This window comes from Nicotiana tomentosiformis, chromosome 8 (assembly GCF_000390325.3).
Source record: "Nicotiana tomentosiformis chromosome 8, ASM39032v3, whole genome shotgun sequence".
NCBI classification, from domain to species: Eukaryota; Viridiplantae; Streptophyta; class Magnoliopsida; order Solanales; family Solanaceae; genus Nicotiana; species Nicotiana tomentosiformis.
This window is the reverse complement of record NC_090819.1, coordinates 85,067,736-85,091,264: the sequence shown is the minus strand read 5'-3', so window position 1 is coordinate 85,091,264 and position 23,529 is coordinate 85,067,736. Positions and strand designations below refer to the sequence as shown.

At 38.7% G+C, this 23,529-nt stretch overlaps 1 protein-coding gene across 1 annotated transcript; it reads right to left on the bottom strand.

Annotated features, from left to right (window-relative positions):
• Positions 1-19,058: 19,058 nt before the first annotated feature.
• Positions 19,059-20,739, bottom strand: LOC138897761 (uncharacterized mitochondrial protein AtMg00810-like). Its single transcript, XM_070183772.1, has 4 exons — positions 20,656-20,739; positions 20,265-20,556; positions 19,852-20,040; positions 19,059-19,090 (listed from the first exon to the last, which is right to left on the bottom strand). The coding sequence occupies exons 1-4, from the start codon at positions 20,737-20,739 to the stop codon at positions 19,059-19,061; spliced, it is 597 nt and encodes a 198-aa protein (XP_070039873.1).
• Between the last annotated feature and the right edge of the window lie 2,790 nt (positions 20,740-23,529).

Sequence of the window (23,529 nt, the reverse complement as noted above, 5' to 3'; positions counted from 1 at the left end):
CGCGAACGCGAAGAAGAAGACAGCAGATAACAGCTGAAGCCAAAAACCATATTCGTTTTCTAAGTTCAAAGCACCTGTAGCCTATCCAAAACTCACATGATCCCTCGGAGCTACAAATCAATTATGCACACATGTCCACACAAGTCCAAAAACCTCAAACAAACTCGCTCGTACGATCAAAACACCAAAATAATGCCTAGAACCATGAATCGGACATCAAATCAAATGAAATTTTCAAGAAAACTTAAAACTTCTATTTTTACAGCCGAACGTCAAAATCACGTCAAATCAACTCCGTTTCTCACCAAATTTGACAGACAAGTCATAAATATAACAGTGGACTTGTACCAAGCTCCAGAACTAAAATACGGATCCGGTACCAACACTTCCAAACATCAGTCGATTCTTAAAAATCATAAAACTTCTTAACTTTTAATTTTCAACAAAAATCAATAACTCAAGCTAGGGACCTCCGAATTCAATTTCGGACATACTCCCAGGTCCCAAATTACGATACGGACCCACTGGGACTGTTAAAATATGGATCCGGGTCCGTTTACTTAAAATGTTGACCGAAGTCAACTCAAATAAATTTTTAAGGTAAAAATTTTTTTTATCAATTTTTAACATAAAAGCTTTTCAAAAAGATGCTCGAACTGTGCACGCAAATCGAGGAATGCTAAAACAAGATTTTTAAGGCTTCAGATCATAGAATTAGGTTCTAAAACATAAGATGACCTATCGGGTCATCATAGAACATCGGGTGGTTGAAGATATTAAACACTAGATTTGTGGTTTACATTAGAAGGACATAATCACTTTTGCACTTTCCCTCTAGGGCAAGCTCTAAAGCACATCTTTTGAGAAATTCCGGTTGCTTTCCTCTTCCCTTCAGTTTCCAGGCCTTCAAATCCACCACCTCTTCTTAATAATTGAAATTGAAGTTTGAAAAGATTATCTGAAGTTGAAGTTAAGGAACAGTTTATTGAAGTTCATTATTTCATTTCAATTTCGTAAACGAACGTCAACTGGCAAGTTGAAACTTTTATATTAATAAGTAAAATCTACAAACAAACCCATAAGCAATTCCATCTTTGTTGTCAGCCATATTCAACTTCAACTGCTTCGACTGCTTCTAATCTATGTGAGATACTAAGAGGTAGAGGAATCTATAATGGAGAACAATGCCTCTAACAGGAATGACAGAAGCTAGTCTCAAATGACTCATGTTATACTTCAGTATCATGAAAGAGGGGATTCTTTGTGTGATGTTCAATTTTTGCGTGCACTAGATTATCGAAGGACCTAATTTTTATATAAGTTCCTTACACTACAGTTACAGAATAAATAATGCAGAAAGTAAAGAACACAAGAAGTTTTACATGAAAAACACCCTCCTCAAAAGGTGAAATACCACGACCTACTACCCAGTAGGTTTTCCCCAAACACTTTACTACAACTTTGAGCAAACAATAAAATTTACAAACTCCTGCGAACCTAAGGATTACCTCTAAGCCTTGTAGCAACTAATCATAGGTTATTGCGATTGCTTCAAGTTAACTCTAATTTAAACAATACAACTCTAGTTTACAACTTCTTGCAAACCCAAGGATTAACTTTAACCCTTATAGCAACACGCCATAGGTTGTTGCGACTATTTCAAGTTAACTCTAACCTGAATAATACAACTCAAATACCTAGTATAATTTTCTTCAAAGAAAGCTGAAAGCTACAAATCAAAATGCCTACTACGCTTTGAACTAGAAATAAAGAAAGACACACATAACTCTTTATCGAACTGGTTCTTCAATCTGGTTCGTGCAGCTTCAGGATCACACTGTTGAATCTCACAGGAATTGCTCAATAAATACCTTGCTATTTCACTCTCAATTCTGATTTTACTTCAGTACATGTGCGTCACCTATAAAAAAAAACACAACTGATATATATAGATATAATAAATAAAGAGTAACTACAAGTCTAATGTTTTACTCTTCGTTGATGGAAGAGTTTTAGTCAACTTCAACTTCTAACACTTCCCTTATCTTGGAAAGAGTTATCTTCAAATAAGGAGTTCTGTTCCTTATCAAATATTCAACCTTTTCGTTCAGGGAATATCAGAAATAACTACTTATACTTATTCCCAGCACGTGTATGCCTTTTGCTTGAATCTGACGATAACTTGTGTACACTGTCCATGGATCTGGTTCATGTATGTGTTCCTTTTTCAATCATCAAAACCAAAACTACTCGGGTTAAAAAATTCTCTCTTTTTGATGATGACAAACTCTATGTTTTTTAGAAGCATGGAACCTATTTCAACTCAGCTCAACATCAAATACAATGTCAGAACACTTTCCATTTAAAGCCACAAATCATCAAGGACCAGGTTCATTAGGATATAAACGATCATAGTCCAAAGCAAAAGCACACCTTATCATCATCGTTATTTTATACCTCAGTACTACACAAGAGGGAGGGATGATTTGTGTGGTGTCCAATTTTCGTGTGCACTAGATTATCAAAGGACCTGATTCTTCTATGTGTTCCTTACACTATATTTGCGTATTAATAATTCAGAAAGTAAAGAATACAAGGATTATTACGTGAAAAAGGTGAAAAAAACCACGACCTACTATGCAATAGGATATTTCCCAAACACTTTACTGCAACTCTAAGCCAATAACAAAGATTACAAACTCTTACAAACCTAAGGATTACCTCTAACCCTTATAGCACCAGCCATAGGCTGTTGCGACTGCTTCAAGTTAACTCAAACTTGAACAATACAACTCGAGTTTACAACCTCTTACAAACCTAAGGATTAACTCTAACCCTTGTAGCAACACGCCACAGACTATTGTGACTACTTCAAGTTAACACAATCTTGAATAATACAACTCAGGTACCTACTATAATTTGCTTCAAAGAAAGCTGAAAGGTACAACTCAAAACACCTACTACACTTTAAACTAGAAATAAAGAAAGACACATAAAACTCTTTATGAAACTGGTTCTTCAATCTGGTTTGTGTAGCTTCAGGATCACACTCTTGAATCTTATAGGAATTGTTCTTAAATGCCTTGTTATTTTGCTCTTAATTATGCTTTTACTTCAGTACATATGTGTCACCTGTATATATATATATATATATATATATATATATATATATATATATATATAGTAAATAAAGAGTACCTAGAAGTGTAATGCTTTACTCTTCTTTGGTAGAAGAGATCTAGTTAATTTCAACTTCTAACTCTTCCCATTATCTTGGATAGAGTTATCTTCAAGTAAAGAGTCCTGCTCCTTATCAAATATACAACCTTTTCGTTCAGAGAATATAAGAAATAACCACTTATACTTATTCCTTGCACGTGCATGTCTTTTGCTTGAATCTGACCATAACCTGTGTACAATGTCCATTGACCTGGTTCATGCATGTGTTCCTTTTTCAATCATCAAAACCAAAACTACTCAGGTCAACGAATTCCCCCTTTTTGATGATGATAAAATCTATGATTTTTAGAAGCATGGAACCTATTTCAACTCAGCTCAACATCAAATACAATGTCAGAACACTTTTCATTTAAAGTCACAAATCATCAAAGATCAGGTTCATTAGGTTATAAATATCACAGTACAAAGCAAAAGCACACCTTATCATCATTGTTGTTTTATACTTCAGTACTACACAAGAGGAGGGGGGGATGATTTATGTGGTGTCCAAGGACTTGGTTCTTTTATTAGTTTCTTACTCTACAATTGTGGAATAAATAATGCAGAAAGTAAAGAATACAAGAATTTTTTACATGAAAAACTCCTGGATCAAAAGGTGAAAAAACCACGGCCTACTACTCAGTAGGATTTTCCACAAATACTTCACTACAACTCTGAGCCAACAACAAAGTTTACAAACTCTTGCAAACCTAATGATTGCCTCTAAGCCTTGCACCAACCAGTCATAGGCTATTGGACTGCTGCAAGTTAACTATAACTTGAATAATACAACCCGAGTTTACAACCTCTTTCAAACCTATGAATTATCTCTAACCCTTGTAGAAACACGCCGCAGATTGTTGCGACTACTTTAAGTTAACCCGAACCTGAATAATACAACTCAGATACCTAGTATAATTTGCTTCAAAGAAAGCTGAAAGGTACAACTCAAAATGCCTTCTACGCTTTGAACTAGAAATAAATAAAGACATATAAAACTCTTTGTCGAATTGGTTCTTCAATCTGGTTCGTGTAGCTTCAGGATCACACTCTTGAATCTCACAGGAATTGCTCAACAAATGCCATGCTATTTTGCTCTCAATTCTGCTTTTACTTCAGTACATGTGTGTCACATGTAAAAGAAAACAAAATTGATATAGAGTTAGTAAATAAAGAGTAACTAGAAGTCTAATGCTTTACTCTTCTTTGGTAGAAGAGTTCTTGTCAACTTCAAATTCTAACACTTCCCTTATCTTGGATAGAGTTAACTTCAAGTAAGGAGTCCTTCCACATGTATGCCTTTTGCTTGAATCTGACTGTGACCTGTGTACAGTGTCCATGGACCTGGTTCATGCATGTGTTCCTTTGTCAATCATCAAAACCAAAACTGCTCAGGTTAACAAGTCATATTTATCTACGATTGCTGGTGTCAAGGAAATCTCGTAACTAGGATTTTCCAGAAGATACATTCGAGAAGGAAATGTTGGTGTTTAATATGTTCAATTTTGCGATCATAAATTATTTATTTATTTCAAGTTTTCTTCAAGTGCGAGCTTGATTCCTTTTGTTCATCTAGGCACGTGCAAATATTAGTGTATATGTAAGTGAAATTAAGATAAGGCAATGGAGATGGTTAGAGCTACTAAAGGACTATGATACCACAATTCTTTATCACCCTGGGAAGGCCAATATAGTGGCCAATGCTTTGAGTAGGAAGGCTCATAGCATGAGAAGTCTTGCCTATATTCTAGTGGGAGAGAGACCGCTAGCATTGAATGTTCAGGATTTGGCCAATCGATTTGTGAGGTTGGATATTTCGGATCCTAGCAGGATTTTTTCTTGTGTTGTATCATCGTCGTCCTTGTTTGAGTGCATCAAGGAACGTCAGTAAGATGATCCCTAATTGCTTGTCTGAAGGGACACGATGCAACACAGTGATGCAAATGAGATTATTATTGGTGATGATGGAGTATTGAGGCTACAAGGTCAGATATGTGTTCGAGATATGGATGGGTTGCGAGAGTTGATTCTTAAGGAGGACCATAGTTTGAGGTATTCCATTCATCCGGGGACCGCAAAGATGTACCATGATTTGAGTTAGCACTATTGGTGGAGGAGGATGAAGAAGGATATTGTTGATTATGTTGATCGGTGTTTGAACTATTAGCAGGTGAAGTACGAGCATCAAAGACCTGGTGGTTTGCTTCAAAGTCTTGATATTACGGAGTGAAATTGAGAGCGTATCACTATGAATTATGTGGTTGGGCTTCCACGGACCTTGAGGAGATTTGATGCAGTGTGGGTCATTGTGGATAGACTGACAAAGTCTTCACGTTTTATTCCAGTCATGACTACCTACTCATCAGATCAACTGGCTCGGATTTATATTTGGGAGATTGTTTGTCTTCATGGTGTGCTCCTGTTTATCATCTCAGATCATGGTACGCAGTTTGCATCATATTTTTGGAGATTAGAGCAGCGTGAGTTGGGCACACATGTCGAGCTGAGTATAACATTTCATCCCAAGACGGACAGGCAGTAAAAGCGCACTATTCAGATTTTGGAGGACATGTTACGAGCCTGTGTCATTGATTTGGGAGGATAATGGGATCATTTTCTACCATTAGCAGAGTACGCCTACTACAATAGCTATCAGTCGAGTATCTAGATGGCCCCTTATGAGGCCTTATATGGGAGGTGATGGCGTTCTCCGGTTGGTTGGCTTGAGCCTGGGGAAGCTAGGTTGTTGGGCACTGATTTGGTTTGTGATGCTTTGGAGAAGGTGAAGTTGATTTATGAGCATCTTCATATAGCGCAGTCCAGGCAGAATAGTTATGTTGACAGGAAAGCTCGTGATGCTGCATATATGGTATGGAGAAGGTTCTACTAAGAGTTTCACCCATGAAGGTTGTGACGAGGTTCAAGAAGAAAGGAAAGTTGAGCCTTAGGTATATTGCTCCTTTTAAGGTACTTGAGAGAGTTAGAGAGGTGGCCTATAGTCTTGCATTGCCACCTAGTCTATCAGGAGTTCGCCCAGTGTTTCATGTTTCCATGCTCCGAAAGTATTATGGAGAACCGTCACATGTTTTGGACTTTAGATAGGTACAGTTGGGTGAGGGTTTGACTTATGATGTGGAGTCGTGGCCATTGCAGTCTGCACATTTTTTATGTTCTACCATAGAAAGCAGTTGTGGTCCATAGAATTCTGTTGTGCGGCCGCAGAAAGGAAGTGCGTTCCGCACATTTTAACTTCCGACCGCACTTCTGACTCTAAAAAATGATGACTCTCTGATGATAGAGAATTGTATGATTTGCAGCCGTAGAGGGAAATATGTGGTCCGTACATTTGAATTTGTGACCGCAAATCCTAGTTTCACTGATTTTCCAAAATTTCTCATCTACGGACCGCACAAATTCAAGTGCGGCCGCATAATTCAAAAGTTACGAATAGGCATATTTGTTTCACTTAGGGTTTTCAATTGTTTGCACAAATAGACATGACAACATGGTAAAAACATGAAATTGCACTAGCCCAAACCTAGTAAAGCATGTATTAAGTTTACCCAGTTCAAATCTACGCCACATGGACACATAATTGAACTATAATAACAGACGGCCTAAAAAGAACCAAAAATCTAAAAATTAAACTAACACAAAAAATTAACATGAAATTGAGGCATACCAGGTAAAGTGAGTGCAATGAGTGAATAATCAAGGTGGTTGTGTGTGAGGACAGTTAAAATCTCTCAAGAAAAATCAACACAGCAACAGTGTTTTGTTCAGAGAAGGAAAAGTGTGAAATATGCCTTGTTCGTCTATTTATACCAACTATTTGAGAAGTGGAAAGAAGTGAGTGCGGTCTGCACTCTGTCACCTGGTGGACTCGCCTCAGAACCCCATATGCGGTCCGCACATTATTAGGTATGGCCACAGATTTCACGTGCGGTCGCAGATTGACCTCCGCACTGACAAGCTCAAACTTCAGAGAGTTGGTATTTTGACACTTTTATAACATTTCACATGTGTGGTCCGCAAGATAAATGTGTGGCCGCAATGCTATTCCGCCATGGCACATAGAAATGTGCGGTCCACACAAATAAAGTGTGCTTTGCACAATCCTAAATACTTAGCCATATTTTTGTCCACCTTTCTTGTAAGTCACACTCATCCCTGTAGAACACTTAAAAATAAGTTATAACACAAATAACACCTAACTACAAAAGAAAAAGGAAAAGGACATGGGTTGCCTCTCAAGAAGCGCCTGATTTAATGGCGCGGCACGACGTAAAATACACTCAAGTGAAGTGAATGACCACCACCACAGGGCTATCTCCAACCTTGGCCAAGTAGTGATTCACCCGGTGACCATTGACTCAGAATACTTCATTGTTTTTGTTCTTCAAGTCTAATGCACCAAAAGGTGTCACACCAGCAATTTCAAAAGGACAAATCCACTTGGATTTTAGTTTCCCGGGAAATATCCTCAACCTTGAGTTAAACAACAATACAAGATCTCCCACCTTAAAATCTTTATTCCAAATGTATTTCTCATGAAGATATTTCATCATTTCTTTGTACAAGGATGAACTGACATAAGCATGGTACCAGAACTCATCCAATTCATTCAAATGTGCAACCCTCAAATTTGCAGCTACATCCCAATCAAGATTCATCTCCTTTAGACCCCACATTGCCTTGTGCTCTAGTTCCACCGGAAGATGACAAGCTTCCTCGAACACCAACAGGTATGGAGACATTCTGATAGGTGTTTTGTAAGCCGTCCGATAATCCCATAATACATCATCAAGCTTCTTTGACCAATCCGTCCGATTAGCATTCACCGTTTTAGACAATATTCTCTTTATCTCACGGTTGGAGACTTCCACTTGCCCACTAGCTTGTGGGCGATACGGAGTTGTGACTTTGTGAGTATCACCATACTTGCTAAGTAAAGTATCAAAAGCCTTGTTGCAAAAGTGTGACCCCTTATCGCTTATAATTGCAAGTGGAGTACCAAACCTTGTGAAAATATTCTTCTTAAAGAAAGCCCCTACACTTCTCGCCTCATTGTTGGGTAAAGCGACGGCCTCAACCCATTTGGAGACATAATCCACCGCGACCAAGATATAGGTGTTTCCACAAGAACTCACAAAAAGGCCCTTGAAGTCAATTCCCCACACATCAAAAATATCAATCTCCAAAATGGTGGTGAGAGGCATTTCATTTTTCTTTGAGATTCCATCGGCCCGTTGACATTCATCACATCTTTTCACTAACTCACTAGCATCCTTATAAATAGTGGGCCAATAGAAACCACAACTAAGCACTTTGGTTGCCGTTCTTGCTCCACCATGATGACCACCATATGGTGAAGAATGACAAGCCCCAAGAATAACACCTTGCTCTTCTTCTGGTACACACCTCCTAATCACCACATCCATACAAATACGGATATGGTTCATCCCAATAATAATCTTGACAATCCCTTTTGTGCTTCTTCCTTTGGCTTGAAGAGAACTCATCCGAAAATATTCCACACACAAGAAAATTTGCTAAGTCTGTGAACTATGGCACCTCTTTCATTGAAATTGCCAAATGTTGCTCATAGGGGAAGGAGTCATTTATTTCAAGGTCATCATGCGGCCTCCCATCCTCCTCCAAACGAGACAAGTGATCCGCCACTTGGTTTTCACTACCTTTCCTATCTTGGATGTCAATATTAAATTCTTGTAACAAGAGTACCCATCTCATCAACCGAGCTTTAGAATCCTTTTTTCTCTTAAGATAACGAAGTGTCGCATGATCCGTATGGACGATAACTTTTGCACCCATCAAGTACGGGCGAAACTTCTCAACTGCAAACAAAATAGCAAGGAGCTATGTCTCTGTAACGGTATAGTTGACTTTGGCACTATTCATGGTCTTGCTAGCATAGTAGAGTGGATAGAAAATCTTGTTTATATGTTGCCCCAAAACAACCCCAATCGCTACGTCACTTGCATCACACATGAGTTCAAAAGGCATACTCCAATTTGGAGCGGTGATGATGGGAGTAGTTGTCAAGTTGAGCTTCAACAATTCAAAAGCTCTCATGCAAGTATCATTGAATTAAACTTGGCATCCTTCTCAAGACGTTTGCATAACAAGTTCACCACCTTAGATAAATCTTTGATGAAGTGCCTCTAAAAACCCATATGGCCTAAGAAACTCCGCACACCCTTCACCGAAGTTGGGAGTGGAAGCTTAGAAATCACCTCAATCTTTGCCTTGTCAACTTCAACTTGAGATTTTATGGCCAAGGAAAATACCTTCCTCGACTATCAAAAGGCATTTCTCCCAATTGAGCACCAAATTTGTTTCTTCACTTCTAGCCAACACTTTTTCCAAATTTGCAAGACAATCATCAAAAGAATCCCCAACCACCTAGAAGTCATCCATGAAAACTTCAAGGTAGTCCTCTACCATTTCCGTGAAAATAACAATCATATACCTTTGAAAAGACGTCCGTGCATTGCACAAACCAAATGGCATACGCTTGGAAGCAAAAGTACCATAGGAACATGTCAAGGTTGTTTTCTCTTGATCTTCCAGAGCAATGAGAATTTGGTTATAGCCCGAGTACCCATCAAGAAAACAATAGAAAGGTCTCCCAAGAATAATTAGCACTTCATAATCAACTTCACAATCTAGAATGACAAAGTCCGTTGGAAGAATGAATTTATCAACCTGGACCAAAACATCTTCAATCACACCCAACGGCCTTTTTATGGTACGATATTTGCAATCTCATGATTTGGGTCTTGGTTGCCCAATTTCCAAATTTTTGAAAACCGAATAGGGCATCAAATTTATGCTTTCCCCAAGATCACAAAGAGCTTTAGCAAATTTGGCACTTACAATTGTACAAGGAATTATAAAAGCATCGGGATCCTCCAAATTAGGAGCCAATGAATGAACAATTGCACTCACTTGATGAGTGACTTTGATTGTCTCAAAATTCATTGACCACTTCTTTGTCATAAGATCCTTCATAAATTTGCATAACCGGGCATTTGTTCCAAAGTTGCAACCAATGGCACATTGATTGAAAGACTCTTCATCATTTGAATGAACTTTTTGAATTGATTCTCACCATTTTGCTTGGCAAGTCTTTTTAGGTATGGAGGTGGAGGCTTAGGCAATGGTGCCTTAGCCTTTTGCACTACCGGCTCAGGTATGTCAATAATGCGTTCCTTAGATGGGTTCACCTCCTCTTGAGTCTCTTCCGCACTATCATCAATATCAATCCAAACTTCCTCATTAGGTTGCATAACATTGTTCGATATCTCTTCTTCTTGCATCACTTGATCATCATCAACAAGTTTCCTTCCACTTGAGGTGGGTGCATTCCCGCATCTTCCACTTCGTGTGATAACCGCCATGGCATGCCCCGTATTGTTATCTCCCTTTGGGTTTACCACCATATTACTTGGTAGTGCCATATTAGGATGAGAATTAGAGCTTAAGAGATTTGCCCCATTTGAACATCTAGGTTTTGGATTGATGTATTGTGGGAGGAAAGTTGGGCATCCGAATCGGCATTCTTTTCCATCATTTGCTTGAACATGCTTTTAATACATCTCATCTTATTGTTTGAAGAACTTGAACCATGGGAAGGATAAGGAGGTGGGTTGCTCAGTTGTTGGTACATCAAGGTCCTTTGAAAGACCGACCCCTGGTTGCCTTGATTGTTACTCCATCCACCTTGATTGTTGCCACCCCAACTTCCTTGATTGTTTCCACTGCAATTTCCTTGATTATTTTTGTTATGCCAATTCCCTTGATTGTTATAATTCCAATTGTCATGATTATTTTGTGGCCGCCATTGTTGTTAGCTTGGGTCTTGGAAGTTGTTTCTTTGCCCTTGAAAATTGTTCATATATTGCACTTTTTCCTCTTGGTCATTATAATAATCATCTTGCTCAAAACCATCATCTTGCACATAGTTGTCCACTCGAGTTTGCACTTGTGGACCCTTGGTCCTCCTTTTGTTCACCATCACATTCACTCCCTCCATAATATTAACTTTCTTAGGAGCTTGCACTTGATTTAGTTGGGCCTTTGCTAGTTGAGTTATGGTAGTGGTCAATTTTGCAATGGCTTGCCCATGGTCTTGCAATTCTTTGTGAAGGTGGATCATAGCCGGATCACCTTGTGCAACATTGGCCCGAGATTTCCAAGTTGATGATGTTTCCGTTATCTCATCCAAGATTTCACACTCCTCTGCATAAGGCATAGTCATAAAGTTTTCACCGGCTAGTTGATTCACTACACATTGTTTGGTTGTGTTAATCCCACGATAAAAGGCTTGTTGAATTTTTTGTCATATCGTTGTTGGGACATTCCTTAATCGTTGTTCTATAGCGCTACCATATTTCGTGTAGTGGTTCATTCAGCTCTTGCTTGAATGCCAAGATCTCATCTCTAAGTGTAGCCATGTGCTTGGGAGAGAAAAACTTAGCATTGAACTTTTCCTCCAACCCATCCCAAGTATGAATTGAATGATTCGGCAATCGTTCCAACGAATCTAAAGCTTTCCCCCATAGAGAGAAGGGAAAAACCTTAGCCTCAATGCATCCTCGGAAAGCCCTTCAAATGATTATAAGCATTTTGAGTTGGAGCACCGGTGAAGAAACCTTGTTGCTCAAGCAAAGTGAGCATCACATTGGTGATTTAAAAGTTGCCCGCCCTAATACGGGGATGAACTATTACACTAGCATAACCTTCGTTGGGCAATATCTGGTGTGGATCCGCTCGTGGTGGAGGTAGGTATGGAACGGACACATTTTCATGAGGTACCCAGCCTCTCCGATTGTCTTGAGGCTCAAGAGGTACCTCCTCTACTTGCTCCTCCTCGTCGTCTAATTTCCCCAAGGGCAAATTTCCGAGATCATTGTTCGCTATGGTTGTACATATAATTTCTCACACAAGTTAGTAGCACGGAAGGGAAAGAAGATATTCCAAAAACAAACTCAAATATATAGCTAACACCATTTTTACTCCCCGACAATGGCGCCAAAAATTAATACGCACTCTATAGTAAGTGGAAACAGTCATTGGAAGAAATGTACCCAACAAGAGTCGGGGTTGATTTCCACATGGAGTTTAATATGGTTGTTAGGGGTATACACTTGATGTGAGCAAATGAAATAACTAAATTGCGCTTCCAAACAAAGAGTTTTGTTTTCTACTTCTAATTTATCACTAACAATTATAAACTAATGAGACAAAATGAGAAAGGGAATGATTGTTTTTGTTGTTTTTATCAAATGGTTGAAAAGCCTAGGGATGTGACCTTCACCTAGGTGTTCGCCTAACTGGTTAGATACGTTAACACTGGTTTTATTGATCGGGGTGTATTATAGCTCTCAACTCTAAGTTACCCACTTAATACCTCTCGGTCATAGAGTGATTTTGTCCAATTTGGCTTTCACAAGCCCAAATGGGTATCAAGCTAAACAATTGATAAGAGATCAAGTCGAGTTTTCACTATCTCTAGTTCAAACCCTTTAATTAAGCTATCAAAATCTTAATTAGCCGAATTTCTTATTAGCTAAGTTATCCTAGTCTAAGTCCCTCTTTCTCAAGTAATGATCAAGTCAAAAAGGCATGAAAAATATTTGCAACCATTAATTCTAAAATTAAAGCACAAATAAGGCTAAATAATCAACACCCAATTAAAAAAAAATATTAAATTAAATACCCATAAGGTTTACACACTAGGATAGAGCCTAGCTACTCATAATGAAATATGAGGAAAATAAAGAAGAAATACTAATTAAACTCATAATCTAAGATTAAAATGATAAAATATGATGTTTAAATCCCAAATTAGTCACAAACTTCCTAAGGTAGCAAAATACAATGGCTGCAGTAGCTGAAACTTCGAAACTTGACCTAAAATGTGATTCTCGTCTATTTATAGTGACCCAAAATTTGCTGACAAAAACGCCCATCGGGAGGTTCTACGGCCGCACAATTCTATTTGCGGTCCGCACATTGCTTCAGCTTGCAGGGACTTGGAATCTGCAGCCGCACAATTTGGTCTGTGGCTGTAATTTAGCTTCTTCAAGTCTTGGTCATCTGCACATTCTCTGGACATTAGAATTTTTGTTAGTGCAAACCCTATTCTACGGCTGCACAATTCATGTCTCATCTGCATATTAGCTTAAAGTCTGCAGGGCTTCTTCACTTGTTCTGCGGCTGCAGAGGGAATTCTGCGGTCCGCACTTTCTTATGCGGCCACAGAAATACCTCTTTGGAGCGCACTTCTTATGTTCTACGCCCCTTTTTTCCTTGTGAGTCGGATCACTTATTTTTGAGTAAGATTTCTTCGTAAGAGCCCAAATTTTCAACATTCCTGCAATTTGCACAATTTCATTAGTTTTGGGAACATAAATCAATACTTTTGGACTAAAACAAAAGCAAAAAGGTGCTAATAAGTGTTCAAAATCCACACTTATCACTAGGGCAGTTTAGCATATCTACCGGTAGCGGAGAGGCCATTAGCATTGGATGTTCAGGCCTTGGACAACTAGTTTGTTAGATTGGATGTTTCAGTGCCGAATCAAGTTTTGGCTTGTTTGGTCTCTTCGTCTTCCCATTATGATCATATCAGAGAGCGTTAGTATGACGACCCTGATTTTCTTGTCCTCAAGGACACAGTTTAGTACGGTGATGCCAAGGAGGTCACTATCGGGGATGACAATATGTTACGAATGTAAGGCAAGCTATGTATGCCCAATGTAGATGGTTTGCCTGAGTTGATTCTTCAGGAGGCCCACAGTCCACGGTACTCCATTCATCTAGGTGCCTCTAAGATATATCAGTACTTGAGGCAGCACTATTAGTGGATGAGGATGAAGGAAGACATAGTGGAGTATGTAGCATGATGCCTAAATTGTTAGCAGGTGAAGTATGAGCATCAACGGCCAGGTGGATTGCTTCAGAGGCTAGAGATTCCATAGTGTAAATGGGAAAGGGTTACCATGGATTTTGTTGTTGGGCTCCCATAGACTTAGAAGAAGTTCTATGTAGTATGGGTAATTGTGGATAAGTTGACAAAGTCGGCTCATTTCATTCCAGTGCTGACTACTTATTATTCAAAGCAGCTAGCTCAGGTCTATATTCGCAAGATTGTCAGACTTCATGGCATACTAGTATCAATTTTCTCTGATCGGGGTACACAATTTACATCGCAGTTCTAGAAGTCCGTACAGCGTGAGTTAGGCACACGAGTTGAGTTGAGTACAAAATTTCACCCTGAGATGGATGGACAGTCCGAGCGCACTATTATAATATTGGAGGATATGCATCATGCATGTGTTATGGAGTTTGGGGGTTCTTGGGATCAGTTCTTGCCGCTTGCACAGTTTGCCTACAACAAAAGCTACCATTCGAGCTTTCAGATGACCCCGTACGAGGCTTTGTATTGGAGGCGGTGTCGGTCTCCAGTGGGTTGGTTTGAGCCGGGTGAGTCTAGGCTATAGGGTACAAACTTGGTTTAGGATGCTTTGGAAAAGGTTAAATTGATTCAAGATCGACTTCGTACAGCCCAATCTAGACAATAGAGTTATGCAAATCGGAAGGTTCGCGACGTTGCATTCATGGTTAGGGAGTGGGACTTGCTCTGGGTTTCGCCCATGAAGGGTGTTATGAGGTACAAGAAAAAGGGCAAGATGAGCTTTAAGTATATCGAACTTTTGTGATTCTCGAGAGGATTCGAGAGGTGGCCTATAAGCTTGCACTGCCACCTAGTCTAGCTGCAGTTCATCCAGTATTCCATGTTTCTATGCTCCAGAAGTATCACGGTGATCCGTCTCATGTGTTAGACTTCCGCTCAGTCCAATTTGACAAGGATTTGTCTTAAGTTGAGGAGCGAGTGGCCATTTTGGACAGGCAGGTTCGAAAGTTGAGGTTGCAGAACATTGCTACAGTGGAGGGATTAACCAGTCGAGGGGACGACTTAGGAGACCGAGCATGATATGCGTAGCCATTATCCTAATCTTTTCACCACTTTAGGTATGTATCTATACTCATTCGAGGACGAACATTTGTTTTAAGAGGGGGAGGATATAACAACCCGGCCTGTCATTTTGAGTATTTTAGTCCCGATCCCTTATTTATTGTCTCCTCTATGTTATATTGTGACTGCGTGACTTGTCGGGGTATTTGGTTTTGGTTTCGGGGGAGATTCGGAGTGAAATGGGACACTTAGTTCCTAAGTTGAATCTTTAAGTTAAAAGAGTTTATCATAGTTTGACTTTTGTATAGATGACTCTGGAATGGAGTTTTGACAGTTCCAATAGCTCAGTGTGGTAAATTTGGACTTAGGAGCGTGCCTGGATATTGATTTGGAGGTCCATAGGTCGTTTCGGCGTGAATTGGCAAACGTTAGAAAATTTAAGGTTTGGAAGATTGGAAAGTTTGATCATGAGTTGATTTTATTGATATCGGGGTTGTAATTCGATTCCAAAAGTTGGAATAGACCTGTCATGTTATTTATTACTTGTATACAACGTTTGAAGTCAATCGGAATTGTTTTGGTATGAATCCGCATTAGTTTTGGAATTCGAAAGTTCATAGTTTTATAGGCTTGAATTGGGATTCATAGAATCGATGTTGTTTGATGTGATTTTTGGCCTCGAGTAGGTCCGTTGTGTGTTTTGCAACTTGTTGGTATAATCAGACAGGGTTCCGGGGGCCCCGATTGTGATTCGGATTGAATCGAGATCAAAAATTAGACTTGTGTGATTGCTGAAGCTGGGCTGTGTCTGGTGCAATTGCACCTCCACACTTTGGGCCACAGGTCCGGCACCGCAGAAGTGGCCTTCGAACCGCAGGAGAGAGTTTCGCCATGCTCAGCTGGGACCGCATGTGCGGTCAATGGCGATCAAAAGCGAACGTGCAGGTGCGGCTAGCCTTCCCGCATATGCGGTTGCCCAAATGCGCATATGGGCTCCGCAAGTGCAACCCTTTAGAGCCTAAGTTGGAATCGCACCTGCAATTGATTTTTTGCAGGAGCGGTGTCACAGGTGCGACCCCAGGCTCGCAGAAGCGAGGATCGCTGGGCAGAAAAATGGTCTTTGAGGGTTTGAACTTCATTTTCATACTTTAGACCTACAGAGCTCGGTTTGTCGTGATGTTTCGAGAGTTTTTCAAGGGGACATACAGAGGTTTTTGAGTTGAAAATTTGGGAAACAATTGTGAAACTTTTAAGCTAAAATTTGGGGATCTGAAAAAGCGATTTGAGTAATTCTTGTGTGGTTGGACTCGTTATCGAATGAGTGTTCGGATTTTGTAATTTTGGTGGGGTTCTGAGACTCTGGCCCCGGTTGACTTTTTGAGTTTACTTTTTATTTCTTTGCAAAAATCATAATTTAATTGTTCGAAATAGTTTCCTATAGTTTATATTTATAGTATGAAATTGTTTTGGCTAGATTCGAGTCGTTCGAAGTTGGTTAATGGAGGGAAAGGCTTAGTAGTGGATTGAGTTAGCGTGTTTTGAGGTAAGTGCCTTGCCTAACTTTGTGTGGGGGAATTACCCCTTAGGATTGGTGTTGTTTTGTGATAATTGTGATGTGTGGAAGCCATGTATGCAAGGTGATGAGTGTGTACACGGGCTAAATGTGAAAGTTTGACCGATTTTAGCTATGTAGATTCCTTTTATGCCTTAATTGAGTTATCTTATCATGTTATATTCATCATCATTAGTCTATTTTCACATGTTCTACTTGTCTTATCTCTTACTTGTTAATTGCTCTACATATTTAGTCAAAGTTTTTGCTTCTTTATTCCATATTCATTATTTATCCATTGAATTCTTTACTTAAACTTGTTATTCTTGGAATATCTTATTGTTGAATTTGATATTGAGTTATAAGAGTCGTGATTCACTTTGAGGCAAAGTGTTAATTTGTGATATACTATTCTCGTTGAGTTATTTACTTCTGCTGTTATTGTTGATACTGTTGTGCATATTGTGGTTGAACCATAAGCTACTTGTTGTGAAAATACTATTGTTGTTGGTTTATTAGCAAGTTGTGATATTGGGCACTTGAGGTGCGATTTGTGATACGTTGTGATATTGATATGCATGCGGTGGTATAAGGTTTTAGGGTTGAAACGCATGCGGTGAGATAAGGTGGACTTGATGTGCGTGTTGCTAGTAGGGGAACTACTTGAAGCCACGCGGTGTGATAAAGTGGGCTAAAACACGAAATGCTATTTCAGAAAAAATAATTTTCAAAATTAAACGCAAGGCTCCCGCGGTGATATAAGGAAAGATTGTGAATTATTTTTGTGATTTGAGACTATGAGGCGGTATCTCAGTAGTGACTCTTGTTGGTACTTCTTTATTACTTCACTTGAATTGGTTGTTTTGTTTCCTTGACTTAACATTTCTTACTTTCTTCCGTGATGAATTATTTGCCTTGGTTATGTGTAATTTATATTTTGGTATATTTCTTACTTGTTTTATTCCCATTGCTATTGTTATTACACTATTAATCACTCGTTCAGTTTCTTATTTATTCTAGTAGGGCCTTGACCTGACCTCGTTACTACTCTACCAAGGTTAGGTTCGGCACTTATTGGGTATCGTTGTGGTGTTTTCAAGCTACGCTTTTGTACATCTTTTTGTGCAGATCCAGGGACCTCCTACCAGTCCAGGCACTAGCGAGAGCTCAGCTTCGGAGACTTCAAGGTATACCTGCCGGCGTCAGCAGGCCTCGGAGTCTCCCTCTACCTAGACTATTCTATTTCCTTATCCTTTTATAAATATTGATGTAATGGTTATTCAATACTACTATATAGAGTTTGTGACTCGTATTCGCCGTATTTTGGAAAGTTGTATATGCTGAGTTGCAGAGTTTATTTTTTATTAGATGTTGAGTTTTTGAGACTTTAATTATTGTTTCAGTTATTTCTGCATAAAGGCTTACCTAGTCTTAGAGGTTAGATGTCATCACGACATCCTACGGAGGGAAATTGGTGTCGTGACAATAAAAAAATCCTCAAGTGATGAAAAATTGAAGGAAAAAAAAAATAAGTGAGAACAAAATGTTTATAACTTAAAATCTAATCTATTTTTGAATTTGAAGATTAAAAAAGATTTATATATTTTTTATTATTTGAAAATTAGAAAAAAAAAGTTATACATAACCGCGTGAAGTGCGAAATAATTCACAAGTTTTATAATATGCAATCTAGAATTCCCTCTCTCGAGTTCAATCCTAAATTCGTAGATAGTATTCAATTGGTGATCAAACAATCAAATAATTAAGAGCAATATTGAATAAATAAACCAATATGATAAAATAACAAGAACAATTCAAGTTTAAAACTACAACGTTCATGTAGCACCCCAAAACTCTAGAACTAATAAACTATGAGATCAAAAGAAGAGAAGAGAAGAAAAACTAGTTAGAAGCCTCCTCCAAGCGTGGTGTGTGTTCCTCCACGAGAATTCTCCTTCATTGTATGTTATATAGCCTCCGAATTAGGTTTAGAACCCTTTTTATACGAGTTGGGAATGTATAGGGTTGAAATAACCTTGTCCCGGACGAAACAGGAAAACCCGGCCCATAGCGTCCGCGAGGCGCTGGCCTAGCGCTGGAAGCAGTAAGTTTCCGCCTAACTTTCAATTCTTGCGCTGGGTACGTTTTTGTTTATTTGAATTGTATATCTCTTTCTTGTCTTCCACTTGGGCGACAAAACCCAAAGGGTGTCCCCCTTTTATCTCACTCTTTTTAATTGTTTTATTTCCTTTCTTTTTATTCTCTGTTTTATTTATTCTTGCTCTAAATCTCTTCATCTTCACACCACTTTATTCCTACACAATTAAAATATAATATTAAGCATAATATAATATACTTGATACACAAAAGATGATTTAAAACACTAGAATGTAAGGCACTAATGATTAAATATAAGCATTTTTGGCCGAACATCAATAACATTAGAAACTAGTGGGATGGCCTTCGTAGTTAGACAAAATGTTGAAGAGATTTGTGTAATTAGTCCAATTTTTCTGGCTCGTTGGCTTGTAATGCTTCTTTCCATATACGTGTAATCGAACTTCAAAGTTCAAACCAACAAAATTCTGAATGCTACGCCTTTTAACATCTTTGCAGAGAAACACAATAAAAGTCGAGTAGAAGGAGCTAGGCTGCTTTATTGATATGTTCATCTGCACACTAGTGTGCCAATTTACACAGATTACACTTGAGGAGTCCTATACATTTAGGGGTCCTATCTAAACTACAATACATACAAGTAAAGAGTACTAGTATAACTACTACAAGTAATAGAATATACTCGATCACTATCAATCACTAACTTTATCCATGTACTTTATCAGTATCTTTAACACTTCCCCTCCTAGCTTGCATCAAAAAGTTGCAAAATGTTCCTTAAACAATGCCTTGGTATGAATGTCAGTCCGCTGATTCTTTGATCGAATAAAGTGTGTGACAAGTTGTCCACCATCTCTACATCTTTTGTTCTGGCATTTAAGAATAGATTTACTGTCATATACAATGCACTAAGATTATCACAAAATAACATTGGACTTGTCGTTAATTAAGGACACACCAATGTCTCTAAGAATATAAGTTATCCAAGTAACTTCAACTGCAGTTGAGGCTAGTGCCCTATATTCAGCCACAACACTGGACCTTGCCACTGTGTACTGCTTCTTAGATGCCCAAGATATACAATTTGCACCTAGGTAAATTGTATACCCTATAGTTGACGTTCTTGTTCTGGAACATCCTCTCCAACCTGCATTAGAGAAAGGCATATAGCCTTAGATGTGACCTTGCAAGCAGCATGAGTCCATACTGAGTGGTTCCTTACTTGAGAATCTTTTTTATAGTTTGAAGATGTTCACTGTTTGGAGTATGCATGAATTGACTTGCCAGGTTCACAGAATGTTATATGTCAGGCCTAATTAGTGTGACATATTGAAGGCTTCCTACAATACTTTTGTATGCAGAAGCATCAACTGGACTTCATGTATCCTATTATAGTCAATGGTTTTGTGCCAACGGTATTGCTGACTACCTTAGCAAGAGCCATGCCAGTCTTGTTCAGCGATTCTGCATCATATTTTCCTTGATTCAAATGAATACTACCATTGAAGTATCTCACTTTTATACATAGAAAGAAATGCAAAGGTCCAAGGTAATTCATGGCAAACTCCTTTCCAAGACCTGTGACTATCTCTGCAATGAACTCAGAAGAGTTTCCTATAACCACTATATCATCCACATACAGAAGCAGCAAGATTATTCCTCTCTTGCATTGCAATACAAATAATGATGAGTCTGCTCTACTACTTTTGAAACCAAGATGGAGTAGATAGAGGCTGAACCTATCAAATCAGGCCTTGTGTACCTGCTTAAAGCCATACAGTGCCCTTTTGAGAAGGCAAACATGATTTGGGTTATTTGAATCAACAAAACCTAAGGGTTGGCTCATGTAGACTTCCTCCTAAAGATGCCCATGTAAAAATGCATTTTGGACATCAAGTTGTCTGATAGGCCAATGTAAACTGACTGCAATTGAGGACCACTCTTATGGTAGTTGCCTAAATAACAGGACTTGAATGTCTCCTAAAAGTTAACTCCTTGTTGAGAGTATCACTTTGCGACAAGCCTGACTTTGTACTTATTTATTATGCCATCAGACTTCAGCTTGATTTTACAAAATTCTCTTTGAGCCAACTATATTCATGTCTGTAGTTTTTGGGACTAGAATCCAAGTCTTGTTCTTGTGTATTGCAATAATTTCCTCTGGCATTGATGCGTACCAGTGAGGAATTCCGAGTGCATGGCTCACAATCTTTGGTTCTATATCTATTGTATTCTTGACTGCTACTAGGGAGGTATGAGTTATATGCATTTTTCTTGCATTATATCTTGTGACCATATGATGGGCTTTTGTGTTGTTTGGTGCACAAACCTGCTTATGTGTGATGTCATGTTCATCTGGGGGAGATGACGCAATATAGGTTCATGCATTTCACAATTAAAATTTGACCAATTTAATAAATCTGACCAAATGCATATTTTAAAGGTAAAAGGAGGAAGAGAGGGCATGCAAGAATAAAATTGAAAAATTATTAAAAGAAATGAAGCCAATAAAAGAGAGGAAAACTGATAGGCATAAATAACTACACAAAGTCACAAAGGACATCGCCGTGATTGGCACGTTTCTTTTCAAGAGAATCATTGGAATTGGAATAGAATTTGGAATCAGAAGTCTATATAAATTCATCCCATCTCTTTAAAATAAACTATGCATTTTAGTTACAAAAAAATAAAATTTTTCTTATTATAACCTTCTTACAAAATGGTGCAATAGGTATTGGATATTCCTCTCTAATGAGAAATAGAGCGATTTGGATGTCTAATATATAACAAATTAAAAGAACTCTTATCTCAAAAGAATTAATATGACTTGATAGTCTTGATGGACATTAATTAATTATAGATTATTGTAATGACCCGACCATCCGTTTTGAGAATTAGCATCCCGTTTGGTAGTTTAAGGCTTGAGCAGCTTCGTATTGTGTGTTATGACTTACGTGTATGGTCGATTTTGGTATTCAGATGATTTTGGGATCAATTTGGAAGAATGATTCTTGTTTTAAAAGTTTAAGCGATAAGAGTTAACCGAAGTTTGCCTTTTCTGTAGACGACTCCGAAATGGCATTTTGATGATTCCAAAGCTTCGTATGATGATTTTTGACTTAGGCGTGCGTCCGGATTTGGATTTGGAGGTCTGAAGGATAATTCAAAGCCTTTTTGCAAAAATTGAAAAGCTGAAGTTTTGGAAGGTTGAGAAGTTTAATCGGGAGTTGAATTGGTTGATATTGGTCTCAGATTTTGATTTTTGAGAGTTTGATTAGCTCTGTTATGTCATTTTGGACTTGTATGCAAAATTCGACGTCATTCCGGGTTGATTTGATATATTTTGGCACGAGTTTTGAAAGTTGGAAGATTTGAAAGTTCATAAGTTCAATTCGAAGTGCGATTTGTAGTTTCGACTTTGTTTAATGTGAATTAAGTCCTCAAATAGGTCAACGTTATGGTATGAAACTTTTTAGTATGCTTGGACAGGGTCACGGGGGCCCCGGGTGTATTTCGGACGAGCTTGAGATCATTTTCATGCTTTGGGCAAGTCTGGTTGTGGTGCTTCGCACCTGCGACATTTTGGAGCGTAGGTGCGGCTCCGATTCTACGTGAGTCTGGTCGCTTCAGCGATGATTGAGGCATGGGAGGAAGCTTCGCTTCTGCAGAGTTTTTGCACGCAGGTGCGATGGCCGCTTTTGCGATCCACCGATAGCATATGCGAAGTTGTTCGCTTCTGCGGCTCGTTTGGTGCTTCTGCATTGTCGCTGGTGCGAACTTATTTTCCGCAGATGCGGATCCTGGCCTGGTAAGTTTTGTTCGTAGATGCGAACTATTTCTCGCTAATGCGAGGCCGCAGATGAGGTGTTTCTGTTCGCAAATGCGAAAATGCTGGGCAGAAAGGTTATATTCGAGGGTTTTCCATTTTTACCATATTTTGAGTTGTAAACCTCGGATTTGAGCGATTTTTGAGGGGTTCTTCACGTGTTCGATTGGGGTAAGTGTTCTATATCCGAAATGGACTACATTTCATCAATTTATACTTATTTATATCATTAAATTAGTGAATTATATAGAAGAAAATGGGAAATTTTGTAAAAATCTTTCAAAAAGGAAAATGAGGATTTGAAAGGCGATTCGATGTCGGAAACTGATAATTTTGTTATGGTTGAACTCGTATCGGAACGAGTATTCGAGTTTTATATTTTTTTTATGGGTTCCGAAGTGCGGGCTCGGGGTTGACTTTTTAGTTTTAATTAAAAATTGAAGTTTTATTATCCGAAATTGTTTCCTATGAGTTTTATTTAATGAAATTATTTTGGCTAGATTTTAGCCGTCCAGAGGTTCTTTCACACAAGAATGTCATTTTAGAGTGTCGGTCTAGCTTCTTTGAGGTAAGTATTTAGAGTGTCGGTCTAGCTTCTTTGAGGTAAGTATCTTGCCTAACTTTGTGGGGGGAGGGGGGGAACTACCCCTTAGGATTTGAGTCATTTGTGCTAATTGTGTCATGTTAAGGCCGTGTACGCGAGGTGACGAGTACGTACTCGGGATTATTTGTGGAAATTTGACCGTTTAGGGCTCTTAGGTTTATACGCTCATTAAATGTGAAGTTGTTTTACCATGTTAAATGCTCTAT